The sequence below is a fragment of the Falco biarmicus genome, chromosome 12, assembly GCF_023638135.1.
Source record: "Falco biarmicus isolate bFalBia1 chromosome 12, bFalBia1.pri, whole genome shotgun sequence".
NCBI lineage: Eukaryota > Metazoa > Chordata > Aves > Falconiformes > Falconidae > Falco > Falco biarmicus.
The window spans coordinates 33,239,858-33,265,522 of record NC_079299.1 but is presented as its reverse complement, the minus strand read 5'-3'; the positions used below and the strand labels follow the sequence as shown (position 1 = coordinate 33,265,522).

The window sequence follows — 25,665 nt, the reverse complement described above, 5'->3', positions numbered from 1 at the left end:
TACAAATGGCATCAAAATAATTTTTCAACTAAAAAGCAGCTTTTTTCAGTAGCAGAGTGGAAACACAGAGGTACAGGCATTTACATTCAGGTACACGGGCCCCCTTCACAGATAATGACAGCAATTCACCAGTTTGCTCTTCATCACCATGGCCATTTTTCAAACTCTGAGAAGCTTTTCTTGCCAGTAAAGAAGCTCAAAAATCATTGCTCCACCATACACATACAAACCAGGTCTGGCACAATCTTTCAGCCAATGCAATTTAAAGAACAGCTGTCTTAATTGCGAAGGTAATTTTGCATTACAGGTTTTTTTAAAAATTATTTTTTAGAAGTTGATGATAAAAGATGTAAGAATCCAGGATGTTTACCTCTATTGTTATTATCAAAACATATGCGATGGGAGAGAATAAGCATCCCGGGTATGAAATTTCTCAAGTAGAACCTGAGACCAACTTGCAAATCTCTAAACAAGAGCAATTCAATTCAAGGAGCAGGGAAATTACTCCATTTTGAAAGACAATCTGGATTCTGGGTAGTCAAAATTGCATTTCCCTATGCATTCCAAGGGGAATCTTTTGCTCAGACATCACCGTTCCCAAATCTCAAAAGTCTTTTGGGGGGGCAACATTAAATTATGGACGAACCAATGTGCCTGACATCTGCAGACTTAGTTACATTTTCATATTTGGAGGTTTACTAGTACCCGAGCTTAAAAACAGTCAGCTTGAACAGCAGCTGTAAATCAGACCCATAAGGACTGAAATACAAACCATGTTTTCCACATGCTCTCCCACCCCCCAAAGTATTTATCTTTAAAGATAAGACCAGCTCCCAAAGATGTGCACTATTTGCACTACTGCAGCTTAGGGCAACAGGGACTCCAGAACATTCAGGTGTTCAAAAATCCTTTCCAGCATACAACAAATTTAAGCTGGAAGAAAGCACAGAGGTGCAGTTTTGTATCATCAGTCCTAACATTTTTTGAATTATTCAACGCTACTGGAACCAGAATAGACCCTTGCTTAGAGAGAGGGTCCTGCTCAGCCCCATTACAATCACCAAAGCACTGCAGCCAAAGCACCAATTACAAACACACTGTTTTTCATCCCTGCTCTCCCCTCCTAAGGTATTCTCTGCTTACAGACAAGCATTAGTCTTAAATACTGACAATTAGCAACCTCTGCTTTACTTGGGCTTAATTAAGAGGAACTTTAGTTTTTATATATAATTATTCATCCATGAGATTCGTTGCTCCTTCCTTTCCCCAGCACATAGAAAGGTGACTTTAATGCTCTCAAAGACTTGCATAAACATGTGTTTTCATAAAACAATTTTATTAAGTTTAAATATTATTCTTCCTTGTTCTTATATATTTTAAGCCACCTTATTGTTTATGATTTCCCTAAAATACACAGGCATATTTAAAATAAAAACTTGCCTAAAAAAGACTGGTGAGGCTGCTGAAATATATTACCTACACTCAACAGTTACTTAAGGGTGGTGAGAGCACCAATTAGTATGGTCTGCAGCCTCACAGACTCAGTGCCGCATTGCACGAAGAATGAATGCACTCCTGAAAAAATGATTATTTTCAACATGTACTAATGCATAATCAACCATGACCATGTAAACATTGCAGCAGCTACAGAGACAACCGAGCTTTAACTGTTCAAAAGACAACTGAGCTATGCATTAACTACCCTCATTTTGCTCCTGTGTAATGCCATCGCAGGCCATTTGATGTATGCAAGGAGCTTGTAGCCAGAATAACTTTAAACTAAACTTTAAATACAGGTAATTATTTTTTAAGGAGTATTTTTCTTGCTCTAACAAATTCCTTAAAACAGAAACAGTTACATAAACATAAAAAATGGATTTAAAAGATAAAATTCTAATGTGGTCTGCCATAGTTACCTTCCTCATTTTCAAAGAGATTTCCAACAGAAAAATGTATTTGGGTACAACAGTGGAATTTGTGTCATCATGACCCAGCGATTACAGTGCACAGCGAGATTCTCCCGCGGCCCTGCGGTCCTGGTCCCCATGGAAACCGGACTCGGATATTGTCCTCCACTTGCTGGAGCACCGAGACTTGGGAGCCTTTTGTGCCTGATGAGATTTCTTCCACAACCTTCCAGCAACAGACCCTATGCTTCCTCCTGACTCTTTCCTAATTGAGATGCAAATTAATCTCTGTGGCTGATTACACTTCCCTCAGAGCCCCTGACAAGTGCAGCTGTAACCAGAGTTTACAGACTTTCCAACAAGTGACTTCAGCTGTCACTGCTGGCAAGATGCTGCCCCAGCTCCACGGCACACGACCCCGCGCAGGCAGCGCTTCCCATGGGCCCCGCCACCAGCTCATTCCTCTTGCACCTTGTGAGGCCGGAGCGAGGGTACAGGCTCTGCTCCAGCTGGGGTAGGGTCCCAGCAGGTATTTCACTCCCTGCTGCTGCTCCAATATGAGCACCACGGGCTCAGTGCCTTATCACCATTGAACCATTAACACCAACTGAAGCATTCAATCAATTTCTAACCATGCTTGAATCAAGAAAATCTTTAGCTACTAATCCTTATTATGGATGCTGACTCTTAACATGACCTGTGTGACAAACAGAAGTGGCAGACTACTCCTCACCTCTGCCCCACACAAGTTTTCCTGCAGTCACTCGAACTGGCAAGGTTACATCTTTGGTGCCACCAAACATTACCTGTTACTTTTCCACGATTGGTGCTTTTTATTTCCTTCCTTCTATGGCAATTTTTTGAGTTATTCCACCTTTGAGTTATTTTCATGTCCAGTCTGACCCAAATTGCTAAACTATTTCATTTACTGTTTAAATCGCTGGCTCTGCTTCCCTCTCAGTTAGCAAAGCAAACACCAGAGCAAAATCATTCACTGTGTGTGCACCCTTTGGGAGCTATAGAGCAGCGTTACTGCATTGGATAGACTCAAACAACACCTTTTACGCATATATTCATTCACATGCCAATTTCTGGCTCATTAAGAATTTTAGTACATCTGAAAGTGTTTCATTATCTATGGTAAAAGTTACAGATAGCTTTCTCTCCCACTCCAGGGTCATCCTGATGGGATCTTCCCACCACATTATCTTTGCCCAGTTTCAGAAGTCTCAATCCACTTTCATTTATCAAACAGACAAGCAGCAGTTGATTCACTACAGATATCGTTGCTGCAAAAGCAGGCACAAAAAAGGAAGAAAAGAATCTGGGGACAGATGCTGTTTCAGCTAGACCTCAAACATATGCCGAGAAGTGGCTTGTGCTATCATATTTGTGCTGCTCACGTTTCCCTGGGGACAAGGAAGGACCCTGAGAGACCCTGTTGGAGAGTGCAAGCACAGCAGGCTGGTGCACACTGCTCACAGAACGTGGAAAGCCAAAAGATGAGCAGAACCAGGAATCAGAGGACTCCAGGAGTGAGGTGCTGGGACAGCAGTAGGAGTCAACAGGATCTCTTCATTCTTATGACCGCTGTTCCTTATGTTAATTTTACTACACTGCTGTTTTATTATTATACATTGACTACTGAAGCACATGGATTAAGCTAAGTTCTGCAAAGAAGAATTTTATCAATTAGCTAGATTTCTCTCATGAAACAGAAGTGGAAAACTTGGCAAGTTTTGCATCATCTGCTAAGTACTGCCATGGTTTTGCAGCTGATGTATTGCATTCAACTGCTTACACAAAAGCCACCAACGGTCTATTTTAAACCAAGTCCACAATGAAGTTGATAAAATACTGATTTATTTAACCACAATGCTACTTCCAATTTCTGATGACTTTTGCAAAGTCTACCGGATAAAGTTTAGCCTTTTCAAAAAAAGCCCAGTATTTTGTGGGATGTTTTGTGGTTTTAAAATGTGCATCTCTAATTAATCAATGTTCTTTCAAAGATCAAAAAATTTCATTTGCAAACTCTTTCTCAAAGTTGTAATACGATTAGAGAAATACTCAAATCAAAAGCTCCCCAAAGAAAACTCAGCAGTATGATTAACAAAGCAAGCTATAAAACGTTTCTAGCATGATTACATTATGAGAAAATCCTAGAATAACTAAAGATTACTAATAATGCTGTTATCACAAGAATAGAAGCCCATGCTGCAATTCCTCTAACACAGAAGCATACCATCTAGTTATCTTCCAGCAACTGTTAGAAAATATGTTCTGAAAATGCCCAAATACAGACGTAGCTGCAATGAAACCGGAATTCATGAACTGAAACATCCGTATCTGAGCCAAATCCCATCTGTCTTATTAATGTAATGAGTCCAAGTAAAGTCAATTGGACGACTACTTTGAATAGCAGAGCTCTGCGTATTAGCCTAATATACACAGTAGATAACTTCTATTAGTCTGAAAGAAAATAGAGTATTATCATTACTTACAGTTCAAAGCATCAGTGTTAAGTCCAAGTTCACCACCAGCAAGACCGTCTGAAGCTGCTGGTGAGACCACTCTCGTGATGTCACGATCTTATTTTTAAAACACTGGATGGCAGCCAGGTGTGAACAACTGAAAAGATTGAGCTTGACGCGAACAAAGCTTTGACCTTTTCCAATGAAGTCACATGGGAAGGATTTTCATTAAAGCCTACCTCTCCACAGAAGAACATTCAGAAGTAAGAACCCTACCAAGGGGAGCATCGCCCCAGTGGGAGGAAAGGATACAAGCTCTGGTAGAGCGGGATGAGTGACTTGACGGCTCTGCTGGCATTGATGCACGTGGCACATATGAGGCTTGGCAGCAGCTTTGCAGTCACGATTGCTCCATTGAAGAGAGGACCAAAAAATGGCACCTGTGGACCCCAAAATAAAAACACCACATGAAAAGCTGAGCCAAAGGAAGCTGAAAGGCCAGTGTAGGGCACGGGAGAAACTTCCAAAATCATAATCAGAAACAACATGCCTGACTTGCAAGGGCTTTTCACAGCAAGGCATCTGCTGCTTAAGAAAGGTGCCAGGGAGGCAAGTTTCACATGGTCCTGCTCTAGGCAATGAAGTTATTTGGTTGTGTTACAAGTGTCAGTTCGCTCTAGGTCTCCTCTCTAGATCTACAACGAGACTCCTCCAAGTCCAGCAGAACACAGAAACAAACCATCTCCATGAGCTGTAGCTGCAAGGCCACTACCAGCCAGGTCAGCACAGTCAGTCAGGTGGTACCCTTGCTAGAACAACACACTTTGTCTTGCATTATATTACTGATGTTCGGAATAACGAACATCAGAACCACTACAGAAAACTAGTACGTTATTTTGCCAGATAACAGCATGACCACATTGCTTCCCACACTGAAGCTTCCAGTGTGGTATTAATTCCCTGATTTTTTTAAGTTTGCAAGTCTTCTATAATTGCCATCAGTATACTTTACATGGATATGCAGCATGTTTCACAGAATATTCAACTGGGTAAACATGAGCTTGTTATGCATATGAACAAAATTTGTCTATTAATTTGAAATCAATATTCCATTTTTAATAGATATTAAGAGCTGCCTTCTGTTGTGCCTCTCAACAGGAGAAACTGATTCACTGGCTGAATCTGACATTGGTAGGAATTTTTGCAAAGGAGTATTTGTTTCAGACCATCCCCTGTAAACTCCTTCCATGGACTTCACTGGAGGGGGGTGGGTGGGGTGGTGGAAGTTGAGTTGATCTAAGATAATGAGGTCTGTGGAAAGCAAAGGAGATGGTGGAAAACCACCACCTCTCAGAGGCAGTGCCCTACAACCGGGTCTGGGACAGGCACAAACAGGTCTGTCCCAGCATGGCAGGCCAAGCTGTTAAAATGCTGTTCCTTCAGGGTTACCTCCAGAGGAAACCACCATATAATGTCATGTGGTGACATATGGCTCCTCAGATAAAGGCTATACTTGGTAAGATAGACACTTCATAGAAGTGAAAAACGTCTGGAATTGCATACACATAACTGATTTTTCCATGTCAAACCCAGAGAATTTTAATGCTTAAATATATAATAAGTTTTAGTATTTACAAGTAGGTAAACTCATTTCCCTTTCACAAACTCAAAATGGAAAAAAAAAACCCCAAACACTAACTAATCAACCAACCACCAAACCAAAACCCCCAACCAAAACCCTAAACAGAAACTAGTAGCAATTATCAATATTTAAGCTATGGATTTTTTCCATCTGTACAGAGGCTTATCACATAAATAAATACCCTCTATTATTCTTCTGCAACTGCTTGTGGGTGACTGTGACAGTCATTCAATAAATGGACAAAGGAATAATATAAAACCCTTGCATCTAGGGAATTCCTCTAATTAGAAGTGGCAATGAATTACTGAAGAAATTTGGTTTTAATATAACATCTGCAAATGACAGCTGTCTTTTCACACAGTTACTTTGTCATTCCTTTACTTAAAATAATTACCAACGCCCCCCCCCCCCCCCCCCCAAAAAAAAAACGCACCCAGATTAGTTTAAGATGTTTCCATAGTGGTTTTCCCTTTCATTTTTTTTTAATGCTAGCATTACTATCCAGGCAGTTGGAAAGAAAGGTGACAGGAAGCGTCTATACCCACCTATGTGATAGTGTTCTAGAGCACAGTTTTTCCTCTTTAAGCAATAACATTTCTAAATGAATTTAACACATACTCTGTTTAAAAGTATTGACAAAAGCAGAAAAAAACCTGGAAAACTATATTTTTATGTAAGTACAAATAAGGAGGTTAAGTACACACTAGCATTAAAATTATACCAACATACAAATACCAGCTATTTAAAGTCAGATCAGCACTTACATATGCCACTGTACAGGGAAACTCATTGTCAGGCTTTTTGACAAGCAATTTTTGCTTACAGGACTTTGTTTCACTGTTTCAAAACCATCTGGAGTCTAGGGAATGGGGTAGATTTTCTTAACACAGTATTCCAGAATTTATATACGTCAAATATAAACAAGGTGTATATATTTTATACACCATATATATGTGTGTGTGTATATAAATACAAACACATATATACATACACTCAACATTTAAAAAAATATTATTAATAATCTTTTCAGTGGGGACTCTCCAGCAAATTTATCAAAAATATCTCCAGTCTGTCTGGCGTTTTTAAACAAAAAGGTTAACAATTATTTTCTCTGAAAGTTTAATAGTCAAATGCCAATAAAACATACTTTACTCTAAAATTCCTTTTAAAAACAGAAAAGTAGGCTAATCAGAGCTGAGCCCCAAGAACTGAAACCTATCCTTAGCATCCCTGAACTCTGTCCCCACAGCACAGAAGTAAGAGCACAGTGGGTGCTCTTCACAATGACTTTCATGAAAATGGGAAACATGCCTTTTTTCAAGCATGTTTCGAATAATTGAACAGATTATTTCAGGATCCCAGGCACACTGTTTGTCAAAAAGCACACATTTTTCATGACACAAAGTTGGCATACACTGGCAGATGGAAAAAGAAAATAATGCAATAGATAGAAGTGACTTTGTACAAGAGCAACCGATTTAACATTACCAAAGAAAAAGTGTAACCTATGTAAAATGAGAACCAACAGCAGCGTTTCCCCAAATCAGTTCACAGCTTTCTGCTGTGTGGAGCTAACTCTCCGGAGACCTGCAAAGGCGTTGCTGCCATGCGTTAGGCTGGCAGAGGCCTTGCTGTCCCCACCAGGCTCCAGGTCCGCAGAGCCCGCTGCTACACAAGGAGCGCACAACCGGACCATACGCCCGCATGGACACAATGCTCAGAATTATTAATTCCCGAGCAGATCTACTGGCCATGCCAAGGGTCATTAAAGTCAATGGAACTCGCATATCGTCAGCTTCCATCTGTGTAGGGATCTCTGCCTTAACAAGGAGTTTGAGGGGGGAGACCAACTTAATGTGTAGGGACATGTGCCCTGCTCAGTACTTTTCTGTAAGTTGGTATTAAAAACCCATTTGAGGAAAACAGTGTTCTGAATGGTTACAAAAAAATATACTATGCTTTGACAGGAATCAATTAAAAAAAAAAAAAAAAAAGGATAAAGGGAAGTATCCCCTTCCTTGAGTACTCCAAATGTCAATGCATGTTATCCATGAAGCAAAAAATTAATATTCAGCACATTGCAAACACCTGCTTCATTACAATCCCCCCCCCCCCCCAAAAAAAAAAAAATTTCTATTACATGCAGTAAAAGTAGGCAAGGTTAAATAAACCTTTTGAGCACAAAGGCTTCCCCTCTATAGCAAGCAGCACTAGTTAAAAGTGGGGAATGGGTAAATTATTGTACCAAATGGCTGAGAATTAATCTCTGATGACTAGCTGCAATCTAACGAGGCATCTGTGTCCCAGGGAACCCGCAGTATGTCCCTGGCGGTATGTGCAGTGTGTAGAGTCTGCCTGGCATTCTTTGTCCTCTTTTACAGGCAGCTTTTCGTCTCATTGTTCAGAATATCCTCATGCATCTGTGACGCGTGGAATGCATTCACACTAACAGACTTACTATTGTCTTCTCTCAGAAGCTTTGTCGAGCAAAGACTGCATCACGGTTTCTGATAATTATATTGCTTAATTAATCAAGACAAAAAAAATTTGCAAATCATTGCCCGGTTGCCAAGCAGGGAGATAAAAAATGAAAACAATACAAGCTGAAGCAATATAACAAAAGTAACAGCTATCTGATCAGAAATTCTTATATAATGAAGCTATTAATGCTAAATCGGTTAATGTTAACATTGCTCCAGGTGTCTCTACTTAGATGCAAACAAAAAGGCTAACATTATGTATATAAAAGGCCAAATGTTGCCATGGATTCTGTAACCTGATAGAGAGGACAGCCTTTTCATTTGATTAGGGAATGCAATTTAAATACCAGGGACTGAAGCCAAACAACAGACATTTCTCTCTGCAAGCCTCTTTCATTCACCCTGGGGTCAGTAGCTGGTGAACAAAAGGTCAGCCACACTTGCCCTGGAAATGTCTGGATTAATTTTATTACATTGTAATGGTTTGTACTTTAAATGTAGGGATAACACTAAATTTCCAGTTAGCTATTATTCTTTCTGCCCGTTGGGTATTTTTGACTAGTATGTAAGATGACATAGCTTTTCTCGATTGCTTCATAGAATTTTCAAGCATGTTCATAAGGCTAAATTCTGATTTTTCTGACAGAACTTTAAAAGCCAAAATTCCCAAGAAGAAAACTGCTGAGCTCAAAATCAAGGGTAGGAACCCGCCCCCACTATTCCAATTTATAAAAAAATTTCAGTTTGAAAAAGTTTGGCAAGCCACTGGTTGTTAGTATATAATGGCTCTGCCATTCAGAACTCAAACAATAATGTATACAGCTGGTAAATATGTCATCTGATGTATGCATTTTTCCACAGCTGGTTGTTCTCTTGGACAAATATTGTCCCTCATATAAGGGAAATGTTATTTACCACACCAATTACTTCCATGAAGTATATTTTATATACATTTTTGCATCCGTAATGTACCAGACAAGAATTTATTGAAAGTAGCTTTTTTTGTATGTGTACACAGACGTACATACACACACAGATGTACATATACAAACACCCCTGACATTTTCCAGAGAAAAAGCTATTTTTTCAAAAAAATGTCTAAAATGTGGTTGCTTTAACAATGATTTAAATAGAAAATACTAAACCTCAGATACGTTGTTTGATATAAGGGTATCCAATCCCTACATCATCCCACCGAGTCAGATTATGATGACTGTCTCAAAAACATGTGAGGTTATGCGCAATACCATATGTACATCAGTTACCAAGCCTGGGTAATTATATATATGTATAAAAAATACAGGGTGAATTAATAGCAAATGAGGAACTTAAATCTTTATTCTTTTGCTCTTATTGCCTTGCATTGGAAATTCACAATGATTTTAAACGTTGCCCTTTGTCCAATAACTCCTGTGGGTTGAGATTTCTGAAATATCAGTAATTCTAGGTTTAAAGTAAAAGCTCATTGCTCAGCATACTTTTAAACTGAGATGGACAGACTATATTTTGTATTTCCTGGAACAAACCCCCAAACTCTAAAACAGTGAGTTTTATTTAAGGAACAAAACTGTTGGTCACTTGTATAACACACATGATAGATCCAATAAAGCAGTCAAAACATACCTCTGGTTTCTTCATTATCTCTATGAAAAACATGTGATTCTTCATTGGATAAATAACAATTAAAACATCTCCAAAATCTGTTGGTATAATGCCTCTGCGGTAGTTCCTAGTGTGTTCAGACCAGACGATGTGAACCTCATCATTTCCCAAGTGACGAAGCTGCAACAGCAAATTGGCTCTTTATTAATCAGAGTGATAACAACAGTTTATGAGGGGTCATGGCACACAAATTGAATTACAACGCTCAATAGTAGAAATATTTCATTACAGAAAAAGTTAAAATATTGTTTTTCTCCAGTTGCTCATGAAAAGATCAGCTAAATAATTCGCTTCATTCAGAACGCATTGTTGTTTGATGGCTTAATTAAGTAATTATCGAACTAGCCATTAGCATGATATGTAAATGTACATTACCTGCAATAATTTAAGATGGAAATCTGAATTACTAGAACAAAACAACCAAGAGAACACCATATTCCAGCTAAAATAAGGTAGCTGTCACAGAAACATGAAATGCCTCGACTCAGGATGTGAAGAAACTTTCCATCATGAACCACTATTCCTGAATTTATTACACTACAAGTATCTCCTTGCTGACTCTGTCTGGAGAGGACTTTTGTTTGAAAATGTAAGCAAAATGTCTGGGCAGTGTGAATTAGAGAAGAATGGGAAATACTGTGGGAGTTACCTTTTTATTTGGAGCAGAACTGCATAAAATATGTATAAAATTTAAATGTGACATTCACAAAATGTATCTGAAAGCCTGCATGTTTGCTTTGTTATTGGAGGAACTGGAGGTGATCTAACAGATGGCAAATAGTATTTGGCAATCATGTACAAGCTACACACAATAGTTTCAACTGTAAGCTTTAAAGTTAAAATTTAATCCATATGCAGAATGCCAGCCCAAAGCATAAAGAGAATTTAAGCCCCACTTAAAGCTTAAAAGACCACCCCCACCCTGCTCCCCAATTTGGTGCTAGCCCCTGGAACAATGTGCACAATAGACCTAACAAAGAAGCCAAAACGTAGCTCTGCCTTCTTCACCATCTCTATGCAGGGGAAAAAGAAGGGGGGCGGGGGGGGTATAATAAAAAAGGTAGTGATTTTCATTGGTAAACATCAGCTAAGTAATCTCAATCCGCTTCCTATCAGCCAATATTGTACCACTTCATTTTCCCTCTTCAGAACCAGGTAGCGCCTTTAAAAGTAGTGACTTTCACCCCTACATATTGGATGGCAAACTGTACCCTAGTTGTAAGAGAAACATGGCACAACCATAACACATTATGAGAATCAAAAAGTTAAAACTATGAACTTTTCTTACAGTTTATACTGTAGCAGAGTAAAATAAAGCTAAGTTCATAGACTGACTTAGATTCTTCATTTATTTTAAATTAAATAGAAGATAGAGCTGTATTTTATTTGCACCTACAAATAAAAGGTATTTTCCATTCTTTTGAAAAAGATACAAACAAAAAAATTGCATCTTATAAAAACACAGAAACATTAACAAGACTATTACTAGAGATTCTTACATGCATAAAAATCAGTACAAACTGCTGTTCTCACAGGCATCCTGATTTCTGTGCATTCTTATATTTTCTTAATCGCTCAGTAAAAATAAAGCAACACCCAAGAAAATACTTGTCTTGATAATGTCACAATACAGACTGATACATACAAAACTAAGCAGTAATTTACAGATACAACAAAATTCGGATTTCACTTTTCTGTGAACAGCTGCAGCTAGGTCACCTTAAAAGTCATTACAAGTAAGATGTAAAGTTTAGTCCTAAAAGCCCCCCCCAAAAAATCTGTCTGGCTGCAAGACTTTGTGCACAACAGGTTCTACACACTGAGGACCGAAGTGTTTGGCAAGGCTGTTCCTTCCCAGAATATCTGGCTATTCTCAGCCAAAGCTGAGCTGTAATTTTCTATGAAAGCTGAGCGAAGGAAGGACCCAGCTCACACCAGCTGTATTCAGAGCAGCCCAACGGCAGCATATTTGTAAGCAGCACCCACAATTTACGAGGCAGAATCCAACGCATCCTAATACTAGAGTGAGTTCTGGCACCAGCTTCACAACAGAGGAAGCCCACAACAGCAGTGTTTAGCAACTTCTGCTTTAAAGAGCGCAACAAATAAATATGGAAACAGATTTCTTTAAGGTGATGCAATTGTCACAAAGTGAACACAGCACTTCTACACAAACAAACCGTGAAGAAAAGGTACTGCGCTGCCTTGCCTCCTATTGCTTTTAGAGTGATAAATAGCATATACCACTATAAAAACAGTATCCAAAGAGCACTTAAGAGACCATTTTTAAATCACAGGGAACTATTCTGCTAATATTCAAATACTTTTCACACTAAAGAATCTCCAAACACTATGTACTACTATCGCTTCCAAGAGAACAAAATTCAATAAACAGGTAAAATTCAATAGAAGAAGTTAGAGCAATCGATGCTTGCTGTGCTTGAGACAGGAAGTGATAGCTACCAGCTCAAAATCTTGCAAACATCATGTAATAATAAATTACTACAATCCTCATCACGTGCTAGTAACTCATTCTGAAGCTTGAGTTACTACCTATCATTGTTTTGAAGTCATAGTCTTAATCTTTGTATTTATAAGATATGTTACAAATATAAAATTGGTATTAAGCAAAAATATTTATTCTTGAAAGATAATTTCATTGATAAAAAGCAGTATTATAATCTTATCAGCGAAAAATTTCCCTGTATTGCTCATTCGAAATAAAAGCTGTAGGCCAGACTCTGTACCCTGAAGGGGACCAGCAAGTTTTGCTTAAAGGCCCAAAGTAACACAGACAATGCTTTTGGAATGGAGACCCATGCTGTACTCTCCATGCAGTTTAGGGGCAGAGAAAATAAAAAGATAAAAGCCCAACACATTAAAAAAAAAAAAACAACAAAGCAGCCATGAAGCAAAATATATATTAAAAAGCAAAACCAAACAACAGACCAGCTCAACCACAAGCAGTCAGTTTTTTTAAGTTTATGGCCGACTTGAACCATCTCTCTACAAACGTTCAGGGAAGGCAGCTCTTGAAATTGCAGCTGCCTCTCCTCCCTGAGTGAGCTGACTGTGCATGAATTTTTAGCTTGCACATAAAAGCGGTTTCGCTAACACGAACAAAATATATACATTCTCAGGCGCAGCCACAGCTTGATGGCTCAGCTACGCTGAGCACCCCACGCCTGGAAGCTGGGTCGATGTATAGCTTCTGATGTGCATCACGCTGTCGTTAATCATATCTGGTCTGTGTTTCCTCAGCCCTGAGCCGGGCATCCGAGCGCAGCCAGCAGCTCCAGAAGCTACGCAGCCAGCCTCGGCACCGGGAGGCTCGCCGAGCCCTGACGCTCGCCTTCGCTTGAGCAAATAGTTTTCAAGGCTCCCCGCTTCGGCTGGGCTGCACGCTGACTTGACTGCCAGGCAACACGCCGCCGCTGACACTGGTCACGGTACACACCTAATGGCCTGACCTCCTTTCCCTGCTAATTGCATTACACAGCCAGCTGGCTCCAGAGAGGAGTCGTCTGTTCGACTGAAGAATTTCTGCTTTTGGGGAGGCAGGGCTGCTACTTTTGCTAAGTAACAGTCGGGCCTGACATCCCCATTGTCTGGCTGACAGTGTACCCATCCTAAAATCTAAGTTTTATTTGTAAATTAACCAAGAAACTTCCTGCCAGAACAGTGCTGCCTGGAGACTGATAATGTGTGCCTTTCATTCCCTTTCACTCTTACTGTATCACTGCCAATTTGTTTTTCTGCTGCTCGCCAGCCCTAGGCTATAAAAGCCTTGTAAGACATAAGTGCAATTATAGTCCTGGAGTCAAATGAATTGGACAAATCCAATACCACAGCTCTGTCCCCACTTTGCAAACCCCTACAGCAGTTAGATTAGCTGCTAAAAATCTAATCTAGCTCTAGCTAACAAATTTCTGTGGCGAAGGAGCAAGAGTTCAGTATGGGGTTGCAACCAGATTTCTGAATTGAAAAAGTTCTGCTATGACAATGGAGAGGACTGAATAAATCAAAAATTCTGCAGCTTGTTTTTAAACCGGTAAGTACAATTTCGGTAGAACAAGACAGGGACAGTATGATGCTGTTACTATGACTGATTTTCATTCTTGCCACAAGATAGCCAAATTAAAAAAAAAAAAAGTTTAGAACCAATGATGCTGAACCCTACGGCAGCAAAAGATTATCAGCTGAATTTTGATTATTCCACCAGAAAAGATTTCTTTCAGGGCTAAGACTTATTTGGAGAGGGGTTTTTTTCTTCCTCCTGAAAGAGCAATATAATGTGTCAGCATATATTTCAAATGAAGGAATACGAACTGCAAATTACAACTGTACTGCACAAAAATATGGGGCCAAGTTCATCCTTAGTGGAAGTGTACTTATTCTTATAAATTTATACCAGAAGTGAATTTATCCTATTGTGTTCGGTAAAAATAAAGACCCATAATAATATATTTAAGTAAAATTACTGCATCTGCTTAATTCCCCAGCCCACAGAATTTATGACCTGCTGTACTACTTCCTTGGCCAGCAGGTGGTAAGACCTTCTGTTCAGCTCCAGAGCCTGCAAGCCGAGCACACTGATTGGTATTGAATTCTTTTTGCCTGTCTGTAGGCAAAATAAGCAGAGAAGAAACCACAGAAATTACATAAAGATTTCAGAGATAAGGGGGACCCCCTAGGTTCCAGATAGCATCCATGGGATCCTATTTGATAGAAGCAGGAGAAAAGGCAAGGAAAAAAGTTGGGCCCCCCATTGCATTGTGACTGGCAACATAATCTTCTCCTACCAGTAATACTGTACTCTATCACAATATACAGTTTTATCACAGCAAACATTAAAATGGAGAAGGTATGCAATGACATTGTCATCTGCCTTCCTCCCACACAGTTATGAAAAAGAAGGATTAACAGAAAGAAGTAATAAATATAAAATATTTTTTCAACCTGGACATACCATTCCAATAATCAGCCCAGCATGCGCTAACTGTTCAGTGAACAAGTGGAAATATTAAAATACTTCTGATGATCCAAGAGTTGCCACAATCTTGGAAGCACCATTGCATCTGATCACGACTCAGTTAACCAGGTATTGCAGAATTCACAAGCGCAGCATCAACAGGTGTGTGTGGGGGGGAAATACATTTTCCTCTTGTTTAAGAGTATGTTGCAGGCAGTCACATGTTTCTTTTCAGACACACGTGCCAGTTGTGGCCTGCAGATGAAAGGCTGCCAAAAAATCAACATGGGACTTCTGTAGACTGAGGAATTTTGTCACTAAAGTATCAATGTACTTGCCTTTACATATTTCAGTACAGGGCCTCCACAGCGAAGGTTCACAAGTGGAAATTTCAAGTAACCAACACTTGTAGGGTTAGAAGAGTTCTTCCAGTATTATATATTCCATATATTGTGGATATACACTCACGCTCAAACCACTGGTTTCAAATGCAGGCTAGTTCATCCATCAGCATTTTCAAAGCATTACAGAACTATCAATCATCGAGTAATTTTACAGTGCTTCTGAAATGCATCTTGCCTCCACTCTTTGCTGCAATTTTATAAAATTTGTTAACAAGTCTGTGCTAATTTGCACAAAAATATATGCTTGCTTACAAAAGAGCTGTGATAAATTAAATGAATCTGTTTTGTGCAGAAGCATGGAACCACAGAAGATTATATGTTAAAAAAGACCTCTGGAAGTCGTCTGGTCCAACTCTCTGCTTACAGTGGGGGCAGCTCCTGAAGTCCATTAGGTTGTTCAGAGCTTTGTCCTTCTTTACAGGAATACACAGTTTGATCCCTGCAGGGTTTCATTCCTACAGCAGATTTAAGTTTTTTGTGTTTTTTAAAATCTTAAAGCAATTACTTTGCAGTGATTTCTGTGGATGATATGTACTGGAGTTGGCCTTGTTTCCTAGCACTTCAAGACTTGGAAGCTGGCAACTAACTAAATGCTTGTGCTTTTTGTTTCTCACAAAGAAGACATTCTCTTAAAACAAATATAGGGAATACAACTAAATAGAATAACTAGACTCTCAATGTCTGTGTTATCCCTAACATGGATGGGAATTAGGAGAATTAGTAAAATACACTGTTTGCAATTAAGACCCATTTTCCCCCTTGTGGTAGCTCTGTCAGTCTGTGCTCTCTCCTCTCCCAGGTGATGTATTACTCAACAGCTAGACAGTATTTCACTGTCTTTGCTATGCATCTGTAAAATCCAGGAGCTATGACTTACATGCGGAGATTGGACTAAACAACCACAATCCGTGTAGGAAAAATAAGACTAGGAAAAATATGGTAGGAGTTCTCAAACATGGGTAACTCTGCTGCAAAATAATCTGTTCTCCATATCCATGTGGAATAGGGTAAGAATAAATGGGCTTAAACTGAAGCAAAGTAGACGCCACAAGAAATTTTCTGATGGTACAAGAAGTGGAGCATAGGAATACATTGCCTAGGGAAACTGTAGTGTTTGTCACTGGAGTTTTTAACTAGCAGCTGGATATATACCAGCCAGGAACAATAAAAATACAGATGAGCCCTACCTTGGTAAAGTGACAGAGCCTATACAGCCTCTTAATATGTACCACAGCCCTACTGCTCTACCCTGAAGTACTCTGATTACATTTTTTTCCATAGCCACATAAATCCACTAATATGAAGATAATGAGTTGCCTTCATAAAGGGAAACATGTAATTGTGTTGGGTTTTTTTGTTGCCTTTTTTTTGTGACAGCTATCACAATAAAAAAAAGAAAGGCTCTAGCTTTACTATTAAACGCTGGGCAATTTTTCAAGACCAGTAATCAGAAATTCTACCTTTTTATTTCAAGGAAAAGCACATGGTATTTTGAAACTAACTGGACAACCAATACAATCACCCAGTGACATATTTATAGATAATTTTCACAGCACAATAGTATCACATGGTAGGCTGGATGGCTGTAGCAGCATTATTAACACACATTAACAACCTATGTAGGACAAGTTGCCAATCCTAATTAAGAAGGCAACGATTCAGTATGCACCTAAAATCTTCTTTGACTCTAAGCAGCAGTTGGCAAGCACCATAATCTGAAATCACTCCTTGTTAGGAAAGACAAATGATTAAGTACTGATACCAACAAAATTTGGGGCTGGGTTCTGGCCATCTTTGAAGTAGAGTCTGCTTGTCAGAATGGTGAATAACTGGATAATGGTTTTAAATATCAGCTGGCTGCTTTTGGTAGTATGCTTGTCACTTCTCTTTCACTTCTTTTCTTTCCTGTTATGTGCTGGACGATTCATCTGTAAGGTTTTATTATGCTGCATTTGGTTGTTTTGTTCTACCAAACTACAACAGCTTTGGCAGGCAGAGAACATACAAATGAAATTATTGCTAATATTATTACTAATGGCGGTATTTGAGGCTCCCATGGAAATGTTAATTGCATTTCTGAATCCAGAATTTAGATGCCATTTAATTCAGGTAATATAGCTGCAGAGCACCATGTGGCACAGCAAAGATGGCCTGCTAGGACCAGTTAGCACAATCCATTTTCAGTTTAAACTTCAATTACAAGCACCTGAAGACTACAGACAATGTCTTGAAATGCTCAGGAAATTATTTACCTTTTTGGTAAGCGAATCATCTGAATCTGATGGCATTCTTGTAGACACATGAAAAATAATTTCCACAGTCGAGGTAGCGTAATAGGGTGCTGTTTGTCCTGTGCTGCCATTGCGCTGCAGGCCGCCCATAAACCCACCATGCGTTGAAAGATCAACCTGATTGATTGAGAGTCATAATTAGAAGAAATTTGAAAAGACTGATGAATAAATCAGTATTTATTTATATACCAAGACTTGGTGAATTTACCACTCTTGAATTCTGTAGCCAACCCAGAGAAAAAGGAAGTCTTCCCTTACAAGTTTGTGATCTTTGTGTTAATCTGTCTGTTTCCTATTCCTGTATCTGGCATTTACTAAAACTAAACATCTCTTCACTAGGTACTACGTCATTATCTATATGGCTATTCTACCTTCCTTCCAGCAAACAGCAAGGATGCAAAAGCATTATCATGCGCAGCTGCTCTAAGAGATACGCACAGCTTAGCGAACCCACTCAAAGCATACACTCTGAGAAATAATTATGAAGTGCAGAGAAAATATAAACAATCAGAAGGTTCATACAAAAAGGAAAACCTTAGAAGAAATTATTCTTAGAAGAAATGTTTTTTTGAAGACAAGCCTGTGTCCAACAGCTTGTTTGTTTACCCAACTGCATCAGTCCGAGGATGCTACCTCTCCCTGTAGACCTTGTGTCACTTAAATCCTTGAACATGGAAAGCAGCTACTCAGTATTTCCAAAAACCGTAAATGTTCATGTCATTTTAGGTTACTGACACCATTTCAACAATGCAAACTAAACGTTGTCCTTTGTAAAGCAGTCCTGTGGTTGGGTATGTGAGGAGCTAAAAGGAGCTAAAATTACGGTGAAATTATGCTGCAGGTCTTAATGACGCAGAAAGCAGCAGTGTCCACTGCAGCACCACCTGTGCAATCACAAACATGTAGGATGGGTTCATCTAGAAGTAGCATATGGATTTACAGCATTCTGCTGAAAAGGTGATCATAAGTACTACTGAATATTAACGTGTATAAAAAAAATAATCTTTTTTTAATAATTATAAATATGCGGTGATAAGCAATTTGTTTTCCAGTATGTTAGCTTGCCTAAATTTATGACTATTACCTCCCAGCCCAGTCCAGCAACAAAATCTTCATATGCCTGGCTTCCTCGGGCATTGGACAGTATGGAACATTTGTCCTCCTGTCCTTCTGCAATGTAAAACACTGCAATCTTATGCGTTTCACGGCTGTAATTTGATATAGAAAGAAACGAAGGTTAAAGAAGTTTTAGCTCAAAATTATTTTTCAGACCACCTGCACTCAAAAGCTATGAACAAGCAACCATGTTTAACTCCACCTGTCTGTTACATCACTTTCAGTTGCAGAAATGTATTTTCACCAATTATTTTTCCCCATGACCACACTGCAGACACCACAGTTCAGAGAGCAGAGCCAAGTCTATTCCTTTTGTGCATCAGCAAAAGAATTGATGACCAAGTTCCAATTACACAGCTAATCACTTACATCTGTGCAACCTTGCCAACGACAGTAAGATTGCACAGGTGTTAATGGGAGCACAATATAACCTACAGAATTTTAATTATAGGGTGATGATATACAAGAAAGAAAAACATTACTGACTTCCAGATCCTGGGTTGAGTTCTACAAGGCTGACAGTGACAACTGGCTTCTTTGAAAACCAGCTGAGTGGATTTGGTAAGGAAATTGTTGGGATAGAAGAAAATCAGAACTCTGCAGTGCTGCACATATTTTTCAAATAGCTACATGTCAAGTAATTAAAAAGAATATATCATATTCAGAATTCTATTCTGCCACTACCTGGCCGTAAAGCAGTTGTATGGAGATCACCCTTTAAAATACTGCTTCCGACACAGGGATCACTCTGCAGAAAATCATCCTTTCTGAGTTGAGCCAAGGTCACAAAAAAATTTGAAACTTCTTCCCTCCCCTCTCAGCTAAAAAAACCAGGAAATAGTTGCTGTGTCTTATTATTTGCTACTCATTTTCGATTCTATGTATATAGTGCCAGTGAAAATACTTTATCCATTCAGGCTCCAGAACTCTTTAAAAACAAACAATCCATTTTTCATACAAATATTTGTATTGCTAGCACATGCAATTTAAATGAAGTTTTGGTTTTGGCAACTTACTCATTCTGTCTTCGGAAACACTAACCTTATCAATGGTGTGTTTAGTAAGCATTACCTACCATTGGCGGGAATCCAGATTTTTCAGTTCTCGCAGTAATTTTGAATTTTTCTTAAGAAGATGAAAGCTTTTTCTACAAATAGATTAAATAAAAAAAAAATATCTGAAGGAAAACGTAAGACAGTACAGACACAGTATTTTCTCATTCAAATACCTGAGAGAAGGGAATCAAATTAGCATGACTCAAATTATTTTTGTATTGTATTTATAAGCAGTCTACATCTATTTAAAATAATCACTGAAGCAGGTATCCATAAAAGTCCAAAGGTATGCTCTGCCTACCACCCAGCTACATAATTCTCACTTTAAGTGTGTACCTGTTTGGGGGTAGAAGTGAGAAGAGTAAGAGCACCATACACATGTTCTGAACCCTCTCTTCCTACCTTCTATCCCAGGAGTTCATCCCCAAGTCATTTAGCAGCAGCCGACAGAAATAAAAGGATGCTTGAGGTTCAGCAGGACGTGGTGGTTCTTGACGGGCCACCTTCATACCGAACTCCGAGCTGCACTTAAACATATACTCTTTTTCACGGGCACTCTGCCTCATCAGGGCTTCAGCGATTGCATTCTCTTGGTCGTAGCTCATACCAAACGGTGGTGGCGATGGCTCGTTCAGCTTTCGCTGGGGATGTAAGAGACATTCAGGGCTGGTGTTACCAATCTTTTCCAGCAAATGGTCCAGGGCATCTTCTCCGTCTTCCACCTGAGAAATGTCTTTCTGGGAAGTGAAGTGGTGCTCAGAGTTGCCCGAGATCACAAATGCGTTCGTTGCACTCTGCTGTGGAAGGCAGCCCTCCAAAGGTCCGTACAATATTCTGCCATCCCAAGAGTACTTCCCTGAGATATCTCTGACAATTACCCTAACGTCTGAGGGGGTTGCTGCTGGCTCAGTGTCTGTCGTCTTCTCTGCAGGGATTTGGAGGTAAGATATAAGAGTACTGTCATTAAACACAAAGAGCTGCAGGTTGGGACTCCGGAAGACTTCTGAGGACAGCTCGGAGGACTCAACATAGGAGTTGTCATGGTTCTCGCTAAGGAGACTGTGGAGAATGGCAGGGCCTCCACTAAGTGGGTAGTGACTCAGGTGATTCACCAAGTGAGTCATAACCATCCGCGCCGTTAAAGGTATCAACTCTAAATTCCTCCTCCTTTTTTCTAAAATGATCAACAAAAAGAAAATAGATCAGTAACAGCAGCAAGACACCGTTAAAAAAAGAGCATCTGCAAATTTCTGTAAGATTTCAGAAGCTTGCCTTAGTTGTCCTCCTAATTCTTCCTGTTAAAGAAACTATTTACAATCAGCTTCCAAGAAATTCTACCTGTCACACATTTTATTTTATTTTACCACATGCTCTTTGACATTCAGTCTAATGTAACATCCAGGTCTCCACAAACACGCACAAAGTCCTTCACAGCAATCCCACAGCACCTGCTGTCACTAGTTTAATCTGGCAGGTTAAGGCATTTCTCCTTAGCGTCTGTATTCCCAGTCATCCCCACAGCAATCATAGCAAGAGAGGGACACAGCACAAAAAGCAAAGGTAAACCAGTGATGCAACTAAGAACCACTGCTTCTTGATCTTTAGCAGCATAGTGCAAAAGTTTATGTATGAGGCAGGAAGAGACTTTCTGGATTCCAAGATGTTCCCTTCAGCACAGGCAAATATATCCGTTATTCCATAGATTGATCATGCTCCGAGTTACGTTGTTCCTCCACTTCTACTGGAATGTTATACCAGAATATTACCCCTTTTTTATAGCCAGAAACCTTATAATTTTCAAGGTTGGTTCATGCTCAATTTCAAACCATTTTTCTTTAGTTTATAGCATTTTCCTCTTTCCTTGCTATTTATACCTTCTAATGCACTTTTAAACAACAGCTACATCCCTTTTCAGCTTTTTCCTAGCCCCGCCAAAACCAAAATTTTTCAGCCTCCTCTCACAAGAGGCTCTTCGTTCTTTTCCTGTATCCTGTAAGTAGAAAAATTTCTGAACTGATCCTTTTCAAAAGCAAGCTAACCAAAGAACTTGTATGACACTAACATATCCAATAGGAGAAACAACTCATTCTACCCAAAATGAGAAATGTACCCGACATGTAACTTTATCCTTCTGCTATTCGCAGCATGTCCTACTCAGTAAGGAACCTGTGCAGAACAGGTTTAATGTTTTTAACTTTTTTGTTCAAAGTACACATACAAAACCAAAGAAAATAAGCTGCACGATGGAAAAAAGGACACCATCAAAACTTGGAAGTACTGTTTTACAGCATCACTGTCAATCCAACATTATCTTGCTCCACTTCATATTGCATCTGTACTTTTGATTCCTTTGCAGAAATACATTAATGCATATTAATATGTGAAATTACTTAAAATGGACATAATTCATAGTTGAACAGCCATTGTTTTAAAGGTTATTTTTAACAACTGTTTGAAATAAAGATGACCTCTATGATAAATCCTTTAGAGATAAAATATATATTTATAAAAATAAATTATTTCATGTGTTTGGATGCATTCTTTTAAGTTGACTTTTAAAAGTCAGTAACACGTACCTAGATCCAAATAATCTCTTTTCACTTTAAAGACAGGTAGATTGTGAATCAGCAGGAACTGCATATTTATGCAGCTGCAGAATTTTATCCAAATTGTACATTTTCTTATCCAATCACTCAGAGCAGGCAAATTATCTATGACAATGGGTTCATTTCTGCTGAAAAATTCAAGAAGGGCAGCTGCATATTTCTGAAAGAAGTTTGATTTGGGGCTCATCTTTGGTTGTTGAATTTAATTCTATATACTAAATTCTAAGCAGTACCAAAGGCAAAACCAGCTTCTCCGTCTATTCTATCTCTGCTATACAGCACCACAGTGTCATTTTCTTTCTCCTGTGATCTTCGTAAAGAGCAATGTCAGCAACAAACTTGAATATCCTATTACAGAGACAACTGAAATCAATCAAAAAGGGCACTGCCCAGTTTTTCAAGGAACAGTTGCTGCGTGCAGTAAGGAGGACATTTTCAAGGAAGAGATGTAACCTGGAAAGCTTTATTTCCTAGCTGCTGAACACCGACACGCTGGTCCTCACCACACTGTGAATTCTCTTACCTTCAGCAACAGTGAGCAGGTTGCCCAAATCTGTGGAAGAGTGGCAATGGGCTGGCTCAGAGCTCCTGACATTCCCAAGTGGCAAAAATGGGTCATAATCACTGGACGAGAGATCTGCAAGACTCAGCACATAATGGCTTTGCTGAGTATACGTGCTGGAGCCATTCACACAGCAGTGTAGAACCTGCAAGTGGACAAGCATGAGACTGAAGAAGTAATGAAGTATATATTACACTACCCACTTAAACACGTTCAACGAGGAGTGACCCACCATAATTTTTACACTGTGAAAGCCAGGACACGGTACAAAAACCACCTATGTGTAAACACGGAGTTTTTAAAATAACACTTCATCAGCACTTATTTTGTATTTTTAACAGCTCGCTTCAGGCCTTACTTTGTGTTTTTAACAGCCCATTTCAAATAATCTTTGCAGAACTATTTGAATTTTTTTCCCTGGCTTGGGTGTCTTAAGCATTTGACCTTTCTCTCTTCACTCTCTTCTCTCTGTTCTACATCTCTGATCTTACCATCTTAACATGTTGCATTATTAACTTCTCATCTGTATGACTTCTGCCCACACTGCGAGAATTCATGATTTTCTACAACTTGCTAAAAATGCTTCTGTCCATAACAGGACCAGTGAAAAGCATCTTTAAACATCTAGACACAGTAAGTCATATTCATTCCTCATACTCACTCTGTAAATATAGTCCAGTAAAGGGGCTTTGGATGCATGTTGATCCTCAAGAACACCAGCAGATACCGGCTCCAGTAGCATTTTCATGGGCAATGCCATACACCAATCCAATAAGCAAAGTAGCAGTGAAACTATAAACTAAACAAAACCACAGAACACAGTATTTAGGTATATTCTGTGAAACAGTTAAAGGTATGAGTTTGAAAGTTTAAAATGCCGCTCTGTTTCTAAGCAATTTCATTTAATAACCATCTCGAACAGCACAAGGAAAGAACGGAGACTGCTCTTTTCAGTGATGTACCTTTTTATCTGCTTCCACAGAAGAGTATTCAGCACTCGGCAAAAGAAATGCAATAGTGGCCACAAGGATCTACATTAAAATAAACAAAATTCCAGAAAGATATTTAACTACTTTTGCTATAAAGACAGAACATCAAACTTCATTTGAACAGGGTATGAAAGATTAACTTCTCTTAGGAGCATCTAACTGTCCTTGTAAATCAATGTCCAAGTGAAACAAAATGTTTTACTGATCATTTTGGAAATACATCACTACAAATGAGAGAAGTACACTGGTCTTAGGATTACAGCAAATGCATCTCCTAACAGTAATTACAGACGAAAGAAAAATAATCAGAAAGTCACAATTACAGTAGCTCAAGTAAGGAATTAAGACGACTTTGCATATGATTTCCATAGAAATATTTTAAAGAAACTGACGTACTTCAGTAATTTTTCTGGACAGAGAGGATTCGTACTTCTGAAGCTTTTGCCAGTGAGAAACCAGAAGCTGAAGAACATCACAGGCTACCTGAGCTACCAGCTTATTAGAAAACTGGAAGAAGAAAAGGTGATTAGAAGCCAAATAGAATATCCAGCTATAATACAACGCAGTCAGTTTTTCTACATTTTATATTATTTTGCATCTACACAAACAATAAAAAATGTTACTGTTGCAAAATCACAATTGTAAGCATTAGTGAACAGCAGGCTCAACATTACCTGTGCAATCTTAACTTGGGCTGTTGGGGAAAGGCTGTTTAGGTACACAATCCCATGCTATTTCTGCAAATATTCTCCGCTTTTATATAGGACACCACCTTGGCCCCACGGAAGAACTGTGCATATACTCTGAGAGCTATGCCCACTGAACATAATAACATGCAATGGTTCAGAACTGGGAGAGATCTCTTTTTGAAGATGGCTAATGCCACACCACTAATGCCATGTAGAACGTCCTGAGCAGTTGTGTGTTAAGCAGCATACCGTCAGTGCTTTGAATGGAAAGAAACCAGCACACTGTCCTCCATATAATCAGCAACTATGTAAAAAATGAAGATACCTTTTTTACACAATGCTTATTAATTACAGAGGCCATCATAGTAATACCTTCAGTGTCACACCTATGACATTGATTGCTTCCTTCACTTGGGGATGGTTTGTGCATTGCGTTAGTTCTTCACATATCCAAACTCCAAGACCACAAATGGCTATGCACCTTTTTTAAAAGAAAAAGTGATTTTGTCAGAATTTTTAGAATATCCAGGGGGAAAAGAAAAATTAAAAAAAAGAAAAGAAAGAAAAGTACAACAATGCAATCTCTCTTCCCTCTCACACAGCAGGTCAACACCTCCATGGTGCTGAGTGGACCTCATCTTAAGAGGGCTAAAGTGTGAAACAGAACAAGGTCTTAAAATAAAAGATTAGTCGGGATGAGTTTGGTACAGTGCTCTGGGTGATGCTCTGTTTAGAAAGGAATGTACTCTGAATAATTAGAAAAAATAAGGTGGGCACCTGAAGGAGACAAGGAGACCATCAAGTCAGGAAATCGTT

At 39.1% G+C, this 25,665-nt stretch overlaps 1 protein-coding gene across 3 annotated transcripts in view; it reads right to left on the bottom strand.

Annotated features, from left to right (window-relative positions):
• RALGAPA2 (Ral GTPase activating protein catalytic subunit alpha 2) overlaps window positions 1–25,665 on the bottom strand; it is a 136,162-nt gene that overhangs the window by 45,451 nt on the left and 65,046 nt on the right. For all 3 annotated transcript variants that reach the window (XM_056357457.1, XM_056357459.1, XM_056357458.1), the window contains 11 exons: window positions 25,222–25,330; window positions 24,557–24,667; window positions 24,134–24,202; window positions 23,833–23,970; window positions 23,133–23,316; window positions 20,406–21,177; window positions 20,024–20,095; window positions 18,917–19,040; window positions 17,794–17,949; window positions 10,127–10,285; window positions 4,694–4,821 (listed from right to left, as the gene is read on the bottom strand). In XM_056357457.1, the coding sequence (XP_056213432.1) occupies window positions 4,694–4,821; window positions 10,127–10,285; window positions 17,794–17,949; window positions 18,917–19,040; window positions 20,024–20,095; window positions 20,406–21,177; window positions 23,133–23,316; window positions 23,833–23,970; window positions 24,134–24,202; window positions 24,557–24,667; window positions 25,222–25,330 (2,022 nt within the window). The remainder of the gene's footprint in view (window positions 1–4,693; window positions 4,822–10,126; window positions 10,286–17,793; window positions 17,950–18,916; window positions 19,041–20,023; window positions 20,096–20,405; window positions 21,178–23,132; window positions 23,317–23,832; window positions 23,971–24,133; window positions 24,203–24,556; window positions 24,668–25,221; window positions 25,331–25,665) is intronic.